Genomic DNA, 19,995 nt, shown 5'->3' on the forward strand with positions numbered 1-19,995 from the left:
TGAGTATTTGAAATGAGGCTAGTGGCACTAAGGAAGTGAAGCTTATGTTTTATTTAATTTCAACATATTTAAATACAAATCGCTGCCTATGGCTCGTGGTTACCAGGCTGGACAGGGAAGCTCTGGACCTTAGTCTTTGTGTCATAAAAGTCAAGTTTTCTATCCCTTTTCCCTCAAATCAGGAGAAGCTGGTATCAGACCAGACCAGACAGCTATGGGGAACCAGTTCAGTGGATTCAGAAAAGATGTGGATATTGAAACACCGGGGGGTGGCCGTGCAGCTGGCCAGACTGAAACCATGTGTTGGGAGACAGACGGGTCCCTCAGCTCGTCACCTGGGGTCAGGAGCAATTTCTCCCCCTCGGCTGGGAAACATTCCCAGGCACCTGAGTCTAAGAGAGTTGACAAGCCCAGAGACGGGAGGTGTTCAGAGCGTGAAGCTGGTGAAGTTCAGGATCCGACCCGATGCTGTCCCCAGGGACGACACCTGTCACATCCTGCCTGGCCTTTCCTTTCCACAGCTTGTCACTAATTTGCCATCCTGAGCCCTGTAAGGGGAGCTGGGCCTCCTTGTTTGGCTCCTTGTAGGCTCCGAGCTGTCCCGGGTGGCAGTTGCTCCAGAGCCCCCTGAGTGCTGTAGGCTGGCCACGCCTGGCCTCTGGGACCCATGCAGAGGTAAGGACAGTGGAGGGCCTGCGAGGCTCAATCCAGCCCCTAAACTCCAGGAAATGTTTACTAGGCACCTATGACGGGTGAAGTGCTACCAGGTGACAAAAGTCATAGGCTTACTTTTTGCTTTCATGCGACTTAAATTTGGAAGCTAGTGTAGGCTGAAGTGAAGATAAGACAGACACAAAAACCAGAGCAGAGTGTCCCTGGACTGGCGGCCGCACCTGCAGCTTGTTAGAAACAGAGACTCTCAGGCCCCACCCTGAGGACTAATGAGTAGAATCTACATGTTAACAAGATCCAAATCCTTCAAGTCTGAGAGGCCCCACGACCATATACCTCCAGGTGATAAACGCCACAGTAGTGAGAATAATAATAGCCATTATTTAAAACAGCCTAATGTGTGCTGAGTTTTAGAACTTTAACTACCTGAACCCGTAAGAGTGTCTTAACAGCTCTCTGAAGAAGATTCTCCCATTGTAGGATAATGAGTAGGAAAGTGAGTCTCAGAGTGGTTAAGTAACGTATTGAAGGTCACACAGCTAATGAGTATTGGAACCAGGATACTGACCCATGTATTCTGGCTTCAGAATATAAAAGTAAAATCCCGAATTTATTCCTCCTGTCTAACTGATGTATATATGTATTGATGTACATATTACATTTGGTAAATAGAATTATTTTCATCAATGTAAAAAATACAGAGATATATTAATGTGCTACCAAGATCCTCAGCTTCCCAATAGAATTTTTCTATTAAGTAGCAGGGTAGGGTCAAAGATTTAATTTTCTCACCAGTGGATAAGGATGTTCCTAGCTCACAAGGCCAAGATGAGGATTCAGCTACATGGATTGTAAAGCGCCTCACACATCCAGCGCTCTGTGCCCCCCTACTGCCTCTTTATGTCTCTACGGAGGTCTGGTCTATCCCCTCCGCCCAGAGCCCTCTCTGAGCTGGTCACTCTCTACAGGAGGAAACCTCTCAGCCCCAGGGGACCCCCAGGTTGTAAGGAGATGAGATCCCTTTGGGTAGCTGTGGAGCTGTCCTGCTTTACAACTCCCAATATCTCTTTTAACAACTCTGTAAAATTATCTTTCAAGGTCTCTTCAAAAGACACAGCCGGTTACAAGAGCCAGTGAATTCAGAGAAGCCCAAAGCTCTGGATCTTTATCAAGTACTTCTAGTACTATCAGGTCAGAAACAATTGACCAATCTGGGCTCGTTCTACCTGCAAGCAATGTTGCCTGGAAACCACAATTTTTATCAGGTTTCCAGGGGAACAGAGCTAGAGAATTAACCCAAGGTCAAATTCTCATGCAGAAGCAAAAGGGTCTGTTAACCTGCTGCAAACGCCCGGCCTCCCTGAGGTTTCCCTCTGCTTAAGCTACCACAGCAGGTCAGCTTTTGCGACTAAGCATCCTAAGTGGCAGTGCTGTTGGTACCAGGGACACCTCCCCTTCCCTGCATGCTGATATGGGTTCCTTAGGGAAAAGGAGTGGAGCGGAGCTATAAGTAGCATTCGGATGTTCTGAATAACCCTGCTTATGTCCACGGGACTATGTTGAAATTTGGATCTCCTTTATCACAAGTCACAAATGAAGAAACATTAAGAAGTGATGGTCTGTGCTGATCTTTTAGTATAGAAAGTAGCATGCAAGATGTATTTGGGTGCCATGAGCTCCTAATGTTCTGTTCCTTTGGGCTTAGGAACTCAGTTTCTTCAAGTGTAAATTCTTCCATTTGTTAAGACCGTTTTGTTTCGCAGCATTCATTTTCTTAAACAGTTGGTGACTGATCATCACGCACTCGTGTTTGTGGCTGAGATTCCTCTGGCAGGCGTTTTGCCACATCTGTTGGTACAACCTGCTTGCCAAAGGGCTGAGAGCAGTCCCTGCGTGTGTATAAATTCTGCTTTGCTGCAGGAAGACTGGGGGTGCTTGGAATTCCCTATTTGTCTAGTCTTCTAAGTGAAGCTCCTCTTTCCTCCTCCCAGACAGATCAAGCTACCTAGGGCAATGAAACACTCCTATTCCTATTAATCCTACTATTTTATCACATGTGGCAACAAGTTACTGAAATCATCCATGGACGAAGACATCCAAGAATCACTGATATTGAAGTGGCACCCCTTTCTCCACTGAAAAGTTTTAACTGGGCATCTCCAGAAATTTTCACCATGGCTGATTTTAGGACTGTCAGCAAAAGAGTCTCTGCAAAAGAGTTCAATGTAGATAAACTTCCTATTTTCCTGTCGCCCTGTTTACTTGGCCACTGGCCGAGAAGTTACCAGCACTCCAGGTGCTGGACACTCCCTTACTAGTTTTCACAAACATGTATCCAGTATAGTACTTTGAAGAAATGTGCAAACCAGGCCTCTGGCCTTGAGCTGGGCTTCACAGAGATGTCTACATTTTTAAGATAAGTTAATAACTGGGCTCCATGGTAACAGCTGCGGTGGGGAGGAAATAAAGGGGAGAAGAAGCTACCCCCTTCTCAGGTGTTGTCCTTGAAGGGTTAACTTGCCCAGAACAGTGAAAGAAAAAGCTGCTTTTATGTGAACTTCTGCAGACTGTGAACTTCTGAGCCCCTCCCCTTACACGCTGGGTATAAAACTCCGAAACTCCCTGAACTCGGGGTTCAGGGGATTGATTGATTACAGCAAAAGCTGTGCCCTCTGAACCTGGCTGCAGCCAAATAAAACTGTTTCCTGCTGTCTTTGGTGCCCTGCCTCGTTTGTCCCTACAACAATATTTCCATCGTGGTAAAGGGGAGGGAAACCTTGTTCGAGACTTAGGGTGAGTCTATTTAAGACAGGAACCAACCATCAACACTAAGGTGTTTACATTTATCCTTACTATTTGGAAAGTAGATAATCATAAATCTTACAAAATTTATCTTTCTTTCTTTCCAAGGCAATAAAGTTTCTGGAGTAAAGTCCCACCCACGAGCATCTCACAGGTTTTAAAAACTCAAGAAATAGTCAAAGATGGTCACTTCATTCTACAAACGTCTGTTGCTTCCCTCTCTGCCCCAGGTGCTGAGCTTGGCCTTGGCTGTGGACGGATGGCCCAAACAGAGGTGTTGTCTATCCTCACGAAGCTCAGAAATACATATATAATTTAAAGTTTCTGTGCTAGGCAGAAAATAAGGTGCTATGAGCAGAGGCAGGTGGAGAGTGTGAGACTCCATGGTGGATCCCAGAGGGGAGGGTTGAGGGGAAGGGGAGGCTCAAGGGAGGCAGGGTCTGGCTGAAGATGGAGGAGCTCATCTGCGGGGAGGTGGGGGTCTGGGGTGTCATGGGGGAAGCGAGCCAGAGAAGGTACACTATATCCTGTCGAGGGCAGGGGCTGATGCATCTGGTGCTCCTTAGGGGGAGGCCAGTGGCTTCTATCCCCTCAACCCTCGGGACGCACAGTCAGGGCAAGCAAAGCGTTGGTGTCTAACTCAGATGATTTTTAAAAATTTACTCAGGGACCCCGGGCATTTCACTGGGGCATGTTTGCACATGAAAATATGCACGGGATGTCCCCTGAGGTGGCCTGGACACCGAGAGTCCTGCAGAACCCCTGATACGTTAACTCCACCCTAGATTGACATGCGGATTGACATATGGATGCTAACTCGGGATTCTTCAAAAATAAGAAGCAAGCTCCACCTGGTCTATGCTCCATCCCCTTCCCGTAACTAAAAAGTCCAGAGACATGCGTGATTTGGGGAGGGAGCCCGGTCTATTCTGGCAAAAACAGTATCCACGGAGCTTTGGAGAACCAGGGAGCTTTAGGAACTAACAGAAAGGAAAATCGTACAGAGCCCATGCTGGGAGGCGCTCAGCGACGTGCGCATAACCGTACAACGACAATAATGAAAGCCAGCATTTATTGGGCACTTATATGTACTGGGCACTGTTCAGCTCATTTAACCTTCCGACAGTCCTAGGAAGGATTTACTGTTTGTGTCCCTGGTTTGCCGATGAGGAGGCACAGAGACGATTGAGGCACAGAGTTTAAGGCACACTTTCCCAGGACCCCTCAGCTTTTCATTAGAAGAGCTGAGACTTGAGCCAGGAAGTCGGGCCACAGAGTCTGTCCTCCTGGAGTCTCTCTTTGATAAACTGGGGTCACTCCCATGGTACTCAGAGCGAACAGGGCCTGTGTGGAGGCCGGGGCCTGGTTTGTGAGCCACTATGGAGGGAGGATCCATGAACCCGCTGCTAAAGGAGGCAGCTCCCCCTAGGGCTGTTTCTAAAGCCCTGTGTCTGAGAGGGTGAAGCTGTCCCCAGAGAGTCCTGGGAAACCTTGGGAACAGCTTGCTTCAGCCCCTCAGAAGCAGAGGGGCAGAGCTGGGGGCAGCCCAAGCCAGGCCTCCTCCCACTCCTCTCGGGTGGCCCAGCCTCCTGCCACCTGAGAAGCCCCTCTGGCTGAGCTAGTGTTTCTGGTTCCCCGTGGACCCAGGGAGGCCATAAAGAAGGAGGATGGAGACAACTTCACCCACAAGGAAGCCGGCTGCGCCCAGAGGACCTTCTCCCTGGATTTTCAGGCCCACTCCATGACCAAAGCCATTTTACCTAAACAGGACGAGCCCTGTAAAAACCCATTCTGGAGAACCCTGGCTCTAGGCTGTCCCCTCAGGATACAAGGTTTCCATCTGGACCCCGCGACAAGTTTTGGGAAAGGGGAGGTTCTGACCCCAGGATCCCTCCCCTCATGGACCCTCACTGCTCCCCAGAGTGGCAGGCTGAGGTGACCAGGGGAACTTCTCTCTGGCCACCGGAGACAGGCCAGGCTTACCTTTCCACCTGCAGGTTGACCTTGGAAGGCTCCACGTTGGGGTTTTCCCACTCCATCTGCGGACAGTGCATGAAGTAGCAAAGGGTGTACAGGGCCTCGGGCTCCCAGTACAGCGCCCCCTGCTTGTGGTGTAGGGGGGTGCCATTGCCGTGGTGCTTGGCGTTGAGGGGCTGCAGGTGATGCATGGCGCGGGACACCAGGTCACCTGTGGACAGAAGCAAGACGTCAGATCCTCCAGGAAGACAACACTCGCAGAGAAGCTGTGCCTGAAGATCTCTGCAGAGACTCTGATCATTGGGGTCCTTCCTTAACTGAAGCGACCCCAGGGGACCTCCAGGTCACATATCAGGCAGAGAGGAGAACATGTGTTCATCACGTGACTGTCAGGGGCTTACCGGACCTGGGTGCTGTGTCAAGCTTAGTGGCTGCCGGGGTCATTGCTCCTGTGCTTGTGGAACGCAAGGCAGGGGAAGCCTCTGTGCCCGGCTCCCAGGCCTATGTCTGATGATATTTACAGACACAAGAACGGGTTATGCTCTCTGAAACTGTGCATATACTATTTGCTCTTTCCAGAACACTCTCCCCTCCTCTTAAATAATTCTCCCCTCCTCTTAAATAATTCTTTAATTAAAGTGAAAGAGGCTCATTTTGTTTTACTTAAATACATCTATCTAAAAAAAGGAAAATGATGTCACTATCACAAATGGAAGAATATCAGTCCATGGTCCAAAATAGAAAGTTGATAGAAAAGTAAATCCAGCAAACAGTGTAATTCATTTCTAACTGAATTCTGGTCCCGCTTTCTTTTATTCCAAATAGTAAGTGTTAGACAAGGGTCAGGGGCTCATATCCAACAGAGTCTTTCTTCTTAAAGTAACAAATGAATGGGAAAGAATAACTCTGGGATTGGTATTATTCAATGCACTGCATTGTCCAACTTAGAATCATCCCATGCACAGCAGACTGGGTTGTACACTAGGACGCTAGGATGCTGTGATGGTTAATTGGATGTGACAGTGTGGCTGGGCTTCGGTGCTCAGTCATTTGGTCAGACCCTGCTCTATATGTTGCTGTGAGGATATTTTTTTAAAGGTGTAATTAGCATTGAGATCACTAGACTTTGAATAAAGCAGATGACCTTCCGTAATGTGGGTGGACCTCATCCCATCAGTTAAAGGTATTAAAAGTTCCCCAAAGAGGAAGGAATTCTGCTACGGGCAGCATTAACTCTTACTAGAATTTCTAGCCTGTGGGTCTATCTGGTAGATTTTGGACTTGCAGCCAGCCCCATGACCAAGTGATCCATTTTTTTTTAAAATATTTATTTTTTAGTTGTAATTGGACACAATACCTTTATTTTATTTGTTTATTTTCATGTGGCGCTGAGGAGCAAACCCAGGGCTCATACGTGCTAGCCAAGCGCTCTGCCACTGAGCCACAACCCCAGCCCGTGATCCAATTCTTAAAATAAATTTTTCTCAGTCTTTCTTCCTGTCTACACACACACACACACACACACGTGTGTGCAGACACAATTGGTTCTCTCTGGAGAACCCTAACACAATCTCTGATGTGGTGCCAGCCTCCCCAGGCCCGTGCCTCACTGTCCAGCAGAAATCTAGCCTTCAGACCTGCACATTCTCCACCCTCCCGCGGAACATCTCCACCTTTGCCTGCAATCGAAACCCAGGTAAGTGTGGCAGAGCAGGAGGGAGGGGCTTCTCCTCTGGAGGCTTAGAACTCCTATCTAGGTTTCTGTGTCCCAATGGGGAGCACTACCTCAAAATATGATTGACAGTGGGGGCTTTTGGGGAGTCAGCTGTGGGGCTGTTGGCCCTCTTTAAGGGGAGTCAGCTGTGGAAAGGTCCTCAGAGCTCTTTCCTACCCAGTGCAAATATAGCTTCAAAATCCTTCTGGAGGCAAGATCTTAAGCAGTCGTTACTTCTGATAAAAGTTGTCAGAAGAAAGAAGATCTCTTGAGTTACCTGAATTCCAAGGCCACATGAGGACAAGCTAACTAGAGTACAATCCAGGGGCTTAATACCTGGACAGCAAGGGCCAGGGCTGAAGAGACCATAGTCAGGGGTGTGATGGCTACTTATAGATGCTAACTTGACTGGACTAGGGGATGCCCAGATAGCTGGTCAGGCATTATTTCTGGATGCATATGTGAGGGCGGTTCTGGAAGAGATTGGCATTTGAACCAGTGGACAGGGTAAAGAATATCTGCCCTCACCCATTGCAGGCAGGCACTGTCTAATCAGCTAAGGGTCCTGAGGGAACAAAAAGGCAAATTCCCTTCCTATTTTTCAGAGCTGAAAAACCCTTTTCTCTTGTCCTTCTGCCTTCTGCTTGAGGACACAGGAACAAGGCACCATCTCGGAAGCAAAGAGAGCCAGCTCTCACGACGCCAAACCTGCTGGCACCTTGATCTTGGAATTCCTCCATCTCCACACCTCTGAGGAAATACATTTCTAATCTTTAAGCTTTCCCAGTCTCAGGTACTTTGCTATAGCAGCACCAACAATGGAGACAGGGGGGTTGCTTCCCTACACCTCTTCGAAATTTACCATTCCTAGTCCAGAGCTTGCTCTTCCTCTCTCCATTTCCCACAGCGGGAAAACACACCCAAGAAATTAAAAGAAGAATCAGGGAAAGACGAGCTCCTTTAGAGGCAGGTGGGGAGGGAAGCCAAGGGGCCACAGATGGGAAACATGGAAGACCACTGTTCTAAAGAGTACGTCCACACCGACGTGCCAGGAAGCCTGGTCCATCGGATCAGACGGCCCACCTGGCCCCCCGCAAGGCTGACAGGGCTCTGCCCTGAAAACTGTGAACGGCCCACATTCTTTATTGTGGCCAGTTATGGCCATTGTCATGAACCCTGAAAACGTGCAGCCCGGGCAGCTTGGTTTGGGGGCCATGGGACGAGGCTGTGGGGGTGTTACCAAGCCTACACCCTGTGCTTCCTGTGTGGGGTGCAGTTCTGAGAACCCTGTGTGGACTGCTCCAGGGCCACACAACCCCGTGACGTGGGTCCTCACAGCACACGCATCTTACCAATGAGGAGAGTGAGTGACCTCCCTGCCACAGTGGGTAAGAACAGGCTCCCGGCCACTGCCACGGGCTCGAGGGCACAGCAGGCCACCTACAAGGGCAAGGGAGGGGTCTTCACGCCGTGGCAGTAGCCCTGACTCATTAAGGCCTGCAGGACCACAGCAGCCTCGGCACACCAGAGCTGGGGCAGAGAGCTCCGTGCCCGTCTCAATGGCATCTACTGGTGGCATCTGCTGCCCCGTGCAGAGGAGGGGAGGGCGGTGTGGACACGGTGCAGCGCAGGAAGGACGGACGGGGGGTTTCCAGAACTGCCCTCGGCTTGGGTGTCAGGGTCGGCAAAGGTGGCCCCAGCCACAGCAGGAGAGGGGTGTGGGGCTTCAGGCAGGTTCTGGGGGGGTTACGGCCTCAGGTTCTGGGCAGCCCCATGCTGAGCCCCAGCAAGGCAGGAAGAAAGAGTGGCTATGGGTTATTGGCCACCTGGGGACTCTCAAAAGCTTCTGGGAGGTTTTGTCCTACGTCACCTATCTCACCTGGGGACACAGTCCTATGTCACCTGGGGATTACCAAACACTGGGTAAGGGGCTGCCTTTCAGTGAATTGGCAGGATCTGAGAAACTGAGGGCGGCCAGGCTGAGGGACAGGGAGGACAGCATGAAGGGCTTGGCTCCCCAGGAAGTGACCCCTCCCAGCACTCCCCGTCCTAAACAGCAGGAGGGCTCGGGAACGTGCTGGAAGAGGCCCCGAGAGCCAGGACTGGCCCCTTGTTGGTCCAGCCCGCCCTCCCAGGTGTCCTCTCTGCAGTGTCCAATAGCAGGAGACCATAATGGTCACTATTATCATGAAAAATGGAAACAGCTGTCATCCATTAATCACGGAGGCCGCGCCAGGCACGTGGAGCACCTGCTGGACACTGTGTCCAGCCCTCTGGGTGCTCCTCGTGGTGTGGATCAATATTATCTCAATTTTGCAGCTGTGGTCCCCAACTGATCTTGCCTCCCGGGGCCATTTGGCAGTATCTGGAGACATTTGGGCTTGTCACGTTCAGGGGCTACTGGCACCCAGTGGGTCAAGTTTCGGGATGCTGCTAAATGTCCTGTACGGATCTGATGACGGGGTAGTCCCCAAAAAGAATTCAGCCCTGAATGTCCACCGTGCCCAAAGAGGGAAACCCTGTCTTACAGATAAGAAAACCGAGGCCCCAGGCTACAGGGTTAGTGGGGGGAAGACAAGGTTCCAACCCCCAGCGCATCTGGCTCTCAGGCCTGTGTGTCTTCACCCCCCCGGGACCCGGGTCCCTCTCTCAAAGGCTGCCACAACAGCTGGCCAGCTGTCCGTCCGTCTTGGAGCAATTGAGCATGGTGTAGCAAAGGTATTAACTCACGCCCCAAGCCCTCAGCCATAAAGCCCACTTCTGGGAATGTGTCCTAGAGTAAGAATTCAAAATCCAACCAAGTCTTCATTCACAAGGGTCTGCACCCAAACCCTATTTACGGGCTCCAAAGTTTGACCCAATGAATGTTCGCATATAAAAAGCTTGGCTCAGGGAAGCCTCACGTAGCCACGAGATTAAATAGTCCATCCGTGAGGTCATTAAAGATGCTCACGCCTCTCTGCAACAGTCCGAGGAAGAACCTTCATGTTAAAATGGCTAATGGCAAAAAGGAAAGTTCAGAATTGCAAACACTGGGATCAGGATTGTGGTTTAAAAACTGTGCACAAAGTAAGTCACGGGCAGGGAAAACCCAGCGTGTTGACCAAAGCTTTCTCCGCCCGCGGGGATTAAGGGTGACATTCCCATCCCACTTTTCTCTAGTCTCTGAACTTTGAATTCTGCCGTGTGCTATTTATATTATCAGAATCACAAGCTCACCGCGTGGTATTTACCTTCCACATCCAGGGTTAGACGAGAACACGCTTGTTTTTCTGCCTCTCTCTTCCAAAAGCTCCCATTAAATAACATGAAACAAGAAAAATCAAAAGGGAGTAGAGAAGAGAAGGGCCCACATCATGGCCCCTCCACCACCTCTTCCCTTCCCCAGGAGCTGGGAAGCCTGGCTGCTGGGCACCCTCGTCCTGGGTGGGCTAGGTGCTCCCTGGGTCCTCAGGCCACCACGCAGCTCGCCCTGCCATTCCAGGCTCCCTGGTTTGGTGACTGTGGTCTCGCTGTGGGTTGCCCTTTCTTCTGTCCCCCAGTTACTGAAGACTTCAGGGACGTGATCAAATGCCCCTTCTTCCAAGGAGCCCTCCAGGATGCCCCCAGTCAGAATCAAGTCGCCCTTTTGCCCACATGCGACGATGTGCTTGCTTAATTATGTGGCACTTCACTGTTAACCGTCTGCACCTCCCGTGCTGAGCCTCAAGGGCAGAGACCGTGCCTCATACCCTGGGAAAAGGCAGCATGGGGTAAGACTGCCTGAATCTGAGTCTCCAAATTGCCACTATCTAGCTGTGTGACTCTTGGTAAGTTACTTAACCTCTCTGAAAGCAGGAGTCATTATGACATAATGGATTTGTTATGTGGATTAAATGAAAAATATCCATGAAGTACATAACCTTGGTCTGCTCATTTGTAAAATGGGGATAATAATAGTACTTCCTCCACAGAATTAAATGAGGAAATACATATAAAGCATTCAAAGTACTTGGAACCGGGTGTGGTACACTGTGTATGCTTACTCAGTACTCAGCACTATTCTTCTATCATCACCATGTTTGTCATCATCACCATCATCATTATCTCATCTCCATTATCACCTCCACCATCATCTCCATCACCTTCATCATCTCCATCACCTCCATCATCTCCACCATCTCCATCACCTCCATCATCTCCACCATCATCTCCATCACCTCCATCATCTCCATCACCACCATCATCTCCACCATCTCCATCACCTCCATCATCTCCACCATCTCCATCACCACTGTCTTCTCCATCATCACCACATCATTTCAATCACCTCATCATCATCACCATCATTTCCATTATCATCTCCATCATCTCCATCATCACTGTGGTCAACTCCATCATCACCACATCATTTCAATCTCCATCACCATCACTGTCATCTCCATCAACATCATCTCATCATCACCACCACCATTTCCATCACCTCCATGATCACCATAATCTTCAGCATCTCTACTGTTACCATCCTCTCCATCATCACCACCTTTGTAATCTCCATCAATACCATCAACACCATCAGCACCATCTCCATCATCTCCATCATTGTCACCATAATCTCCATCATTTCTACCATTACCATCATCTCCATCATCACCACCATCACCTCCATAATAATACCATCACCTCCATCATCTCCATCATCACCACCATCATCTCCATCATCACCACCATCATCTCCATCATCACCACCATCATCTCCATCATCTCCATCATCACCACCATCATCTCCATCATCACCACCATCATCTCCATCATCACCACCATCATCTCCATCAGCATTGCCACCACCATCACCTCCATAATCATCACCATCATCACCATCATCACCACCACCACCACCATGAGCAGCAGAGCATCACCTGGATCAGGGGCCTCAGGTCTGTCTCCTAGGAGGACTGGCCACGGGAGATGGGTGGGCAGGGGGACTCCTCACATCACTGGTTCACTTCACACCCCACCATCTCCATGTGCCATCGGCTGGCCCCTCTGCCAGCCTCATGAACCCCAAACAACAAATCCATTTGTCACTCGCTCCCCTGAGCTTGGGAACCTGGAATCTGGGCCTCGGAGCGGAGCCTACTTGAGCATCAATCTAGCGATGATCATGTTTCCCAACGTCAGCCCCCTGGGACTCGACACCACGGCGTCGCTCCTATCTGTGGGTGGCTCATACAATTTATTTACTTAATATTTTGCTTTAAATTGGCTCGTTCACTCACACAAGTGAATTTACTTACAAGGAAACTTCCTACCAGTGCCATAAATGGAAAACTCACATTCTTCTAGTACACATAAAACATGCATAGCAATTAGAATTAAAGTGTTCTGTGTGTCACCTGTGATCATCCCCGTGCCTTCCTCTTACCAGCTCCCAAGAAGCTGTCACTCCGGTTTATGCATTTTAATGGGGGCTCCTTCTGCCCCAACCCACGCTGAGACAGTACCTTCGCTTCCTCCCCTACTCTTCATCTTACTCGCGGTTAACTAGCACTTCCTATAATAGGTTTAACTTGCCTCACCCAGACCTCTCCCCTAGGAAAGGAAAAAAAGAAGAAAGAAGAGAGGAAGGGACAGGGCTATGTATAATCCAGGTCATTAGGTGCCAAACTAACCAGAAATTTGTTCTTATGGAGGAGGAGGGACGGAGGCACAGCAGAACTTCGTCTCTGGATTCAGGGGGAAGCTTGCCATCCACTCACTCATTCAGTCATTCATCAAATACATATTGAGTCCTACTGTGTGTCAGACATTGTTCTAGGCATCGGGGCTTCAGTGACGTTTACAAGAGCCTCAGCTCTCGTGGGAGCAGAGTCTGGTGGGGGAGTCAGAAAATGATCAAACTCACGGTGTGTCAGTAGTAATGAGTGCCGAGAGGGAATGAAAGCAGGAAGAGGGTACAGGGACTGAAGGGGAGGGGTTAGTGGGTGGCGTGGTCACAGGAACGCCTCTCCAAGGTGACATTTTGGCTGAGATTTGAATGAAGTGAGGGAGGAACCTCCAAGAATAGTGAGCCGTGGGTGCAAAGGCCCTGTGGTAGAAGCACAAGTGCCCATTCAAGACCTACCAGGAGTCCAGCAGCTACCTTGCCACCTGAGAAGGTTACAGGTACACCCCAGGGCCAGAGGCAGCAGGAGTCTGAGAAGAGCCCACCCACATTTCAAACAAGGAGAGAGAACCCTTGTCTCAGCCAGAAGAGTTGTTTCTATGCAGTTGTTTTTCTCCCCTGGAGACTTGGAGATAACCTAGAAAACCTTCTGATCCAGGTGTGAATTCATGGCGCTGTCTGATTGCCCGGCTGAGTGGGGACAACAGGTTCACATTATAGTGGGCAAAGACATCAGCAAGAGGCACTTTACCATGAAACTCTCATTTACGGGAACAAGAGAAGCAAACCCTGTAATTAACGACCTTCAGGTGGGGCTTGATCAGGCGCTTGGGGCGAGACAGGGGTGACAGGCAGAAAAGCCAGGATGAGGTCACGGAGGTGGACAGGACCAAAGGCAGGGATGAGCTGGTCCCCAAAGGAGGGAATCCAGGTCCCCTCTTCTGTGTGGCCTGGGTGGGGAGCAGGGCACACCTGCTTCCTCCAGCCCTGCTCCCCGTAAGGAGGTCAGCACTGCCCTGCCGATGCTGAGGTCAGCCACGAGGTGCGGCACCTTGGGAAGTTCTGGGGGTTCAGGGCCAAGGAATTCCCAGGACCTTGCGGTGTCCTGATGGAGCCTCCCTGGGCTCAGAAGTCCAGCGGGAAACGTCTCTGCTCACCTGAGCACCTTCTCCGTGTTTGGGTCTCCGCTAGTTCACTTCAGGTCACTCATCCGACACTCAGCGGCTGCTTCCCCAGCTCTGGGTGAGGCAGGAGGCACTCAGAATACAAAGTGGGCCTGGCACCCACAGCAGAGGCCACAGGGGAAATGGTCTGAATCCCGACTCTGCCGCTTAGGGGCTGGGGAGCGCGGGGCAAGGCGAGGACCTTCCTAAGCCTCAGTCTTTCTCGTCTGCGCAACGGGAATGATGACCCCTGGGGTGCATTCAAAGCATTTGGGACACAGTGACGGTTCCAGAAATGGAAATGGATGTCGGTCAGCTTTCCATCATGGTGACCACATCCCTGTCGGGACAAAGGATTTATTTTGGCCTGAGGTATCCGAGGTTTCTGCCTATGGTGGCCTGGTGCCATTGCTTGGGGCCCGCGGTGGCACAGGGAATCACAGCAGAGTGGGGGGTGGAGGAGGCTGCTCAGCTCCTGGAGGCCACGGGCTGGAGACTGTGGCTTCAGTGCGGGAGGCTTTGGGGGACATTCGAGATCCAAGCTGTAGCACCAAAACCGACTGGATGGCGGGAGGTGGCCACAGGCCGGTGGATCAAGCAGCCCTGGATTGTAATATGGCGCCCTGAGGAACTGGGCAGGGGTCCCAGGGAGAGAGCCTGGGGTGCAGGGCTGGATCCCCTATTTAGGGACGTGGTAACCTTTGTGAACGGTCCCATCTCCAATGTGGATCAGAGCATGGAATCCAGCCTGCACCCTACAGTGCAAACAGCAGGTTCCCCCCAGATGGCGGTCACAGCCCCTGCCCACCCCCTGATCTCACAGAGGGGCTCTTGGGTCTGAGTGGAGCTGTCCACTGGACCTCCCTTCACCCCTTATCATAAAGTGGGGACCACAGAACACACGGAAGTCACTGCTGTGGGGATTTGTCATGGTGCTCTAGTGCGGGGACCCTCATCTGCTGGGATTGTCACCTGTTAAGAAAGAGGCTCTGCTCTTGACCCTGGCAGGCAGTGTTTTCCTGCTGAAGACCCTTCTCCATCTCCCCTTGGCTGCAGAAATGTGGTTACCTCAGCAGGTAACCTGTGAATAGGAAGAGCCGCTCTCTGTACGCAGAGAGCCAGTCTGTGTTGGACCCCAGGGCCAGCCGGCTAGACCACAGGCAGATCCAGAGAGGCCACCCTGAACCTTCTGTCGACCTGACGGCTTATCAAGTGCTTCTGCGCACGCTCTCGGGGCTGACTTGACGGATGTTCGGAACCCACTCGCAATTCACAACACCCATCTGTGTGCGGCAATTCGCACATGAAAGTCAACATTCAGTGATGACAGGGCTTAATTTACAGAGCAAATTATCCTTAGAAACAATTTATACAACAGGTTGAGCCTGCAGGCTGCCTGCGCAGGGGGCGTGTGGATCTGTTCAGCAGGTGCTTGCTTTGACGAAGGCACCAGAATTATGCAGGGCCCCTCAGGGGTCTGGGGTCAGGAGGGGGCTTTGAGCTATCCCAGGAACAACCTCTGAGACATGGGGTGGGGTGGGGTCAGGTAAAAGGGCCACCTGGTGCAGGGGCCGCATCCCTGGCAATACCCATGCAGACAGGTCCCAAGGCTGCAGCCAGATTCTACACGTCCAGGGTCAGGGTCATGTCCTGGAAATTAGCAAAGCCCCAGATGGGTGGCATTTCTTCTTCTAGTCATGTCTCCCAGGTGCTGCTGGGACACGTGTCTGCACACCCTGGGAGCAGAGATTCCCTCGTCCCGGTCCAGCTGTAGATAACTCGAATGGCATTCGCCCACATCTGTGCCTCAGAATCACAGGGACATCAGACCTGCCACTAGAGCTTGTGAATTCACATTCAATAAAAGCCCAGCATGACTGGGCCACAACTTAGGTTTAAAAGATTTGGATAACTGAATATGAACACTGGTTTCCTCTGCAGTCCTGCGTACAGTGTGCATTTAAAAGTATTCTGAGCCAGGGTCCCTCGGCTTCACCAGATTGCCAAGGGGGCTTCAGAACAGTTGGATGACTGACAGCCAGAAGACACGGTGACGGGAGGCAGCTCGTGGCTTCAGGGGTCTGAAGTGGGTGTCCCCGGCTAGAGGGGCAGGCCGTGGCCCATGGAGGATGCCCGTCTTGGGTGGGCAGGGAATCCCTCTGGGTCCTGAGTCTCTTCCTAGTTCAGGGTCTGCTCGAGTTGCAGGACCAACCCCAACTTCAACCTAAATCGACCATTTCTGAGATCAATGCTCTGACTCCATCAGGAACTAAAACAGCAAATTCGTTTGGACGATCAATCGGATCATGAGGAAGCACGGTGCCATTTTCTTCCGGTTGGTCAGACTTAGCACAACCCTGAATTTGGTGCACAAGGTGTCGAATTATTCCTTGAACTTGGGACACCCCAACCCTGACGGCCCCTTTCTTCTTTCTACCTTTCTGCCTCTTTTTTTCTACTTTTCTGGTCAGCTCTTCCTTCCTCCCTCCCTCCTTCCTTTCCTTCAGATTTCCTGAAGGCCTACTATGTGCCAGAGAGCATTCTTGGTGTTGCTGTTATATTAGTGAATAGATCAAGCGTTCCCACTGTCAGGGAGAATAGATGCGAGTTGTGAGAGATGACTAAAACCAGGAAAGTAAAATATAAAGTGCCCAGGGGTCAGGGGAGGTGAATGGCCACCAAATGGGGACTGGGTTCCGGTTGGGTGATGCAAATGACCTATGATGGTGAACGTGACGGTGGCTATGGTTACACAACTTGGTAAACACACTAGAAACGACTGACTTACTACAGAAGTGAACCGTATATGAATTAGGTTGCAATGAAGCTGTTATTAAAAAAACCCCAAAGAATGTACAGACTACGTCATCATAGGATGGTGACTACCGGACACAAAATGTCAGCAGTGGAGGGGGACAGAGTGGCTATGATGGCATGTGTGTCTCCCCAGAATTCCTGCTGACGCCTCACCCCAGTGACGATAACGCAAGGTGGGGCCTTTGCCAGGTGAGGGTAGGGCCCAGGCTGGGGTCAGTGGTCTTGTGAGACGAGAAGACCTCCCCCACTCCTCCATCCATCCCTGTCTCTCTCTCTCTCTCTCTCTCTCTGCCACATGAGAACACAGTGAGAAGCTCTTATGGGAACTGAACTGCTCCCCACCTTGACCTTGGACTTGCAGCCCCCAGAACTGTGCAGGTCAGTGTTTTCTGAGCCACCTGCCTCCCGCGGGGTTCCAGCCACAGCCTGAGCTGACGGACACAGGAACTCTCAGGGTGTTACGATTTTAAATGGGGTGGCCAGAGCTGCCTCTCTGAGAAGGGGACATGGGTGCCCCTTGAAGATCTTGAGGGAGCCAGCCATGGTGATCTGAAGGGAGCGTCAGGCAGAGGGGACACAGGTGCCCAGGTCCCCAGGCGTGCCCGAGATGTTCAAGGACAAGAAGGTGCCAGAGGAACAGAAGAGGATGATGTGTGTGTGGGGGCACTGGGAGGGATTCTGAGCACTTTGGCTTTCCCTCTGGGTCAGAGGGGGTCAGTGGAGGATTTGGAACGGGGGGGGGGGCAGTGATCTGACTTGTGATTTAAAGCTGGCGCCGTGTGTGGCCAGGCGCGGGGGCACACGCTGGTTATCCCAGAGGCTCAGGAGGCTGAGGCAGGAGGATGATGAGTTCAAAGCCAGCCTCAGCCAAAAGTGGGGCACTAAGCAACTCCATGAGAACCCGTCTCTAAATAGAATACAAAATAGGGCTGGGGGTGTGGCTCAGTGGTGGAGTGCCCCTGAGTTCAATCCTGGTAACCCCCCTGCCCCCAAATAAAAGGATCCTGGCACAGAGACGGACAGTGAGCAGCCCCCGTCTATGCAGCACCTGTGTGCTGTGGGCCTGGCCCAGCCCAGTGGGCTTTCACTCAGGGCATCACCACCCGCACACTCCACGCTGGGCACCACTATTTCTTGTGTTTTATAGAAAAGGAAAATGAGGGGGCTGGGGATGTGGCTCAAGCGGTAGCGCGCTCGCCTGGCATGCGTGTGGCCTGGGTTCGATCCTCAGCACCACGTACAAACACAGATGTTGTGTCCCCCGAAAACTAAGAAATAAATATTCTCTCTCTCTCTCTCTTTAAAAAAAAGAAAAAGAAAAGGAAAATGAGGATCAGAGATGAGCAACTGGACCTTGACTAGTGGTCAACTCCCAGGCCCTGGCTCAGGGCCCACCCCTTCCCCACTGCATTAATGTTATCTTGTGTACACAGCAGGCACTCAATAAATCGTCACCTGGCTGGTTACAAAGCACGAGTGCTCTGAGGGGCTGGTGGTGTCCCTTTAGGCCACAGAGGATTGTCATGGCGCCGGGGCTGGAGGAGCAGCGTCACTTACTCAGCTCGGCGATGCTGCCCACGCGGGTGGCCAGCAGGGACTGCTCGATGGTCCTCAGCTCCGACTGGCTGAACATGGGCAGCTCCCCGGGCTTGCTGGCGCGCTGCGGGTCTCGGTGCAGGTTCAGGCTGTCCGGCAGGCACAGCACCCCTGTAGCCGAGGGAGACAAGAAAGAAGACGGACTGTTACCGCTCAGGTCACCAGGGAGGGCTGCAGGACCCCAAGCGGCGGCAGGGTTGTACTGAGGAGCCAACAAGGAACCGAAGCCCAGGACCCCTTCTAGCCGTGGTGTCTGGCTGGTTCAAAGGGTCCCCTCGGAGTCCTGATCTTAACAACCTCAGAGGCATTTGTCCCCAGGCACACATTTCCAAGAAATGCAATCCTCCCCTTGGGCCTGGCAGGGATTCTGTCCACCTGGAGATGCTGCCCATGAACCCCATGGTCACTGCCCCGTCCTCCTTCCCTGAGCTGCAGCCCTGAGCATCCTGGGGGGCAGCTGCTGGCCGTGGCTTCCGAGGGCTTGCCCAGCAAATGGAACTGGGTGACTAGGCTGTCACGCTTGGGACAGGCTTATGGCTCTGTCTGCAGAGCTGTGTGTTGGGAGGTAGAAAATCCCCCAGGGATTTGGGCAACTTATATGGTGAATACCCCTGGAAAGCCCTAGAATCCAATTATTTTCTTCCTTTCTTTCCTGTTCCCTAAACATCTATTGAGAACCTGAGGTCTTGCTTGCATAGATTCCTCAAATATTCCCTCTTCCTTGGCTACCCTAAGGCAGTGTGGGCTTCTTAATTCTTGACCTTCAGCCTTGATGACTTGACTGTTAGACTCAAAGGTCTCAAAAGCACTTTCTCTACTTCATCTCATGCCCTGACTGGCCTGCTGGTCTGGGGTGAGAGTTACATGCAGCAGATCCAGGAACGACTGGCCCCTTAGAGCTTCCCCAGACACCCCTGAGATGGGGCCTCTTTCTTACTCACCATTGTTAGGGTGAAAGCTAACAGATACAATCACTAAGTACCAGTCACAGAGGACACAATGAATAAGGCCGGACTGCTCTGTGTTAGGGACCAAGACAGTGACACAGTATACTTCATCCTTGTCCTCAGGGATGCCCAGTCGGAGTGAAGGAGAGACACTACTACATACAGAGCCATAAAACCATGTGACAAGTTAGGAATGAAGTGCTTTCTTATCAGGAATCCGAAGAACAAGGAGTAGGTGGTAATTAGGAAGCGTTTGTGGAACGCCTGCTGAGTTGTGAGGGAGACGGAGGCAAAGGCCAAGTGGCTCACATTCGCTCTTCATCCTGCTGGAAAGGACTCTCCTTGGAATGTGGGTGTCTGGTCAGGTGACCTGCCACACCCCCCTCTGACCCTTGCTGCCCATCAGTGGTTGCAGCTTCACGGGGCCCTTACTTCATCCCTAACAGAGGCTGAGACAGGGGGCAGGCCACGTACCAGGTGGGATTTTTTTTTAAATGACTAATAATAATGGATAAAGGGTACAAATGAGCATTAGATTTCTCATATGGTATCATCGGGAAATGGAAGAAGTTGATTTGTTTCTAAGATTCTCCTCCAACCACTTGCTTTTCAAATACTTCTGTGACTCAGAAGATTATGTTTTGTATCACGGCCCAGGAAGTA

The 19,995-nt window shown here is 51.3% G+C and overlaps 1 protein-coding gene across 2 annotated transcripts in view; it reads right to left on the bottom strand.

Moving 5' to 3' along the window:
* Abtb3 (ankyrin repeat and BTB domain containing 3) overlaps positions 1-19,995 on the bottom strand; it is a 259,685-nt gene that overhangs the window by 84,923 nt on the left and 154,767 nt on the right. For both annotated transcript variants that reach the window (XM_027941569.2, XM_027941522.2), the window contains exons 2-3: positions 18,347-18,496; positions 5,458-5,662 (exon numbers count right to left, since the gene is read on the bottom strand). In XM_027941569.2, the coding sequence (XP_027797370.1) occupies positions 5,458-5,662; positions 18,347-18,496 (355 nt within the window). The remainder of the gene's footprint in view (positions 1-5,457; positions 5,663-18,346; positions 18,497-19,995) is intronic.

Source organism: Marmota flaviventris, chromosome 3 (assembly GCF_047511675.1).
Source record: "Marmota flaviventris isolate mMarFla1 chromosome 3, mMarFla1.hap1, whole genome shotgun sequence".
NCBI classification, from domain to species: Eukaryota; Metazoa; Chordata; class Mammalia; order Rodentia; family Sciuridae; genus Marmota; species Marmota flaviventris.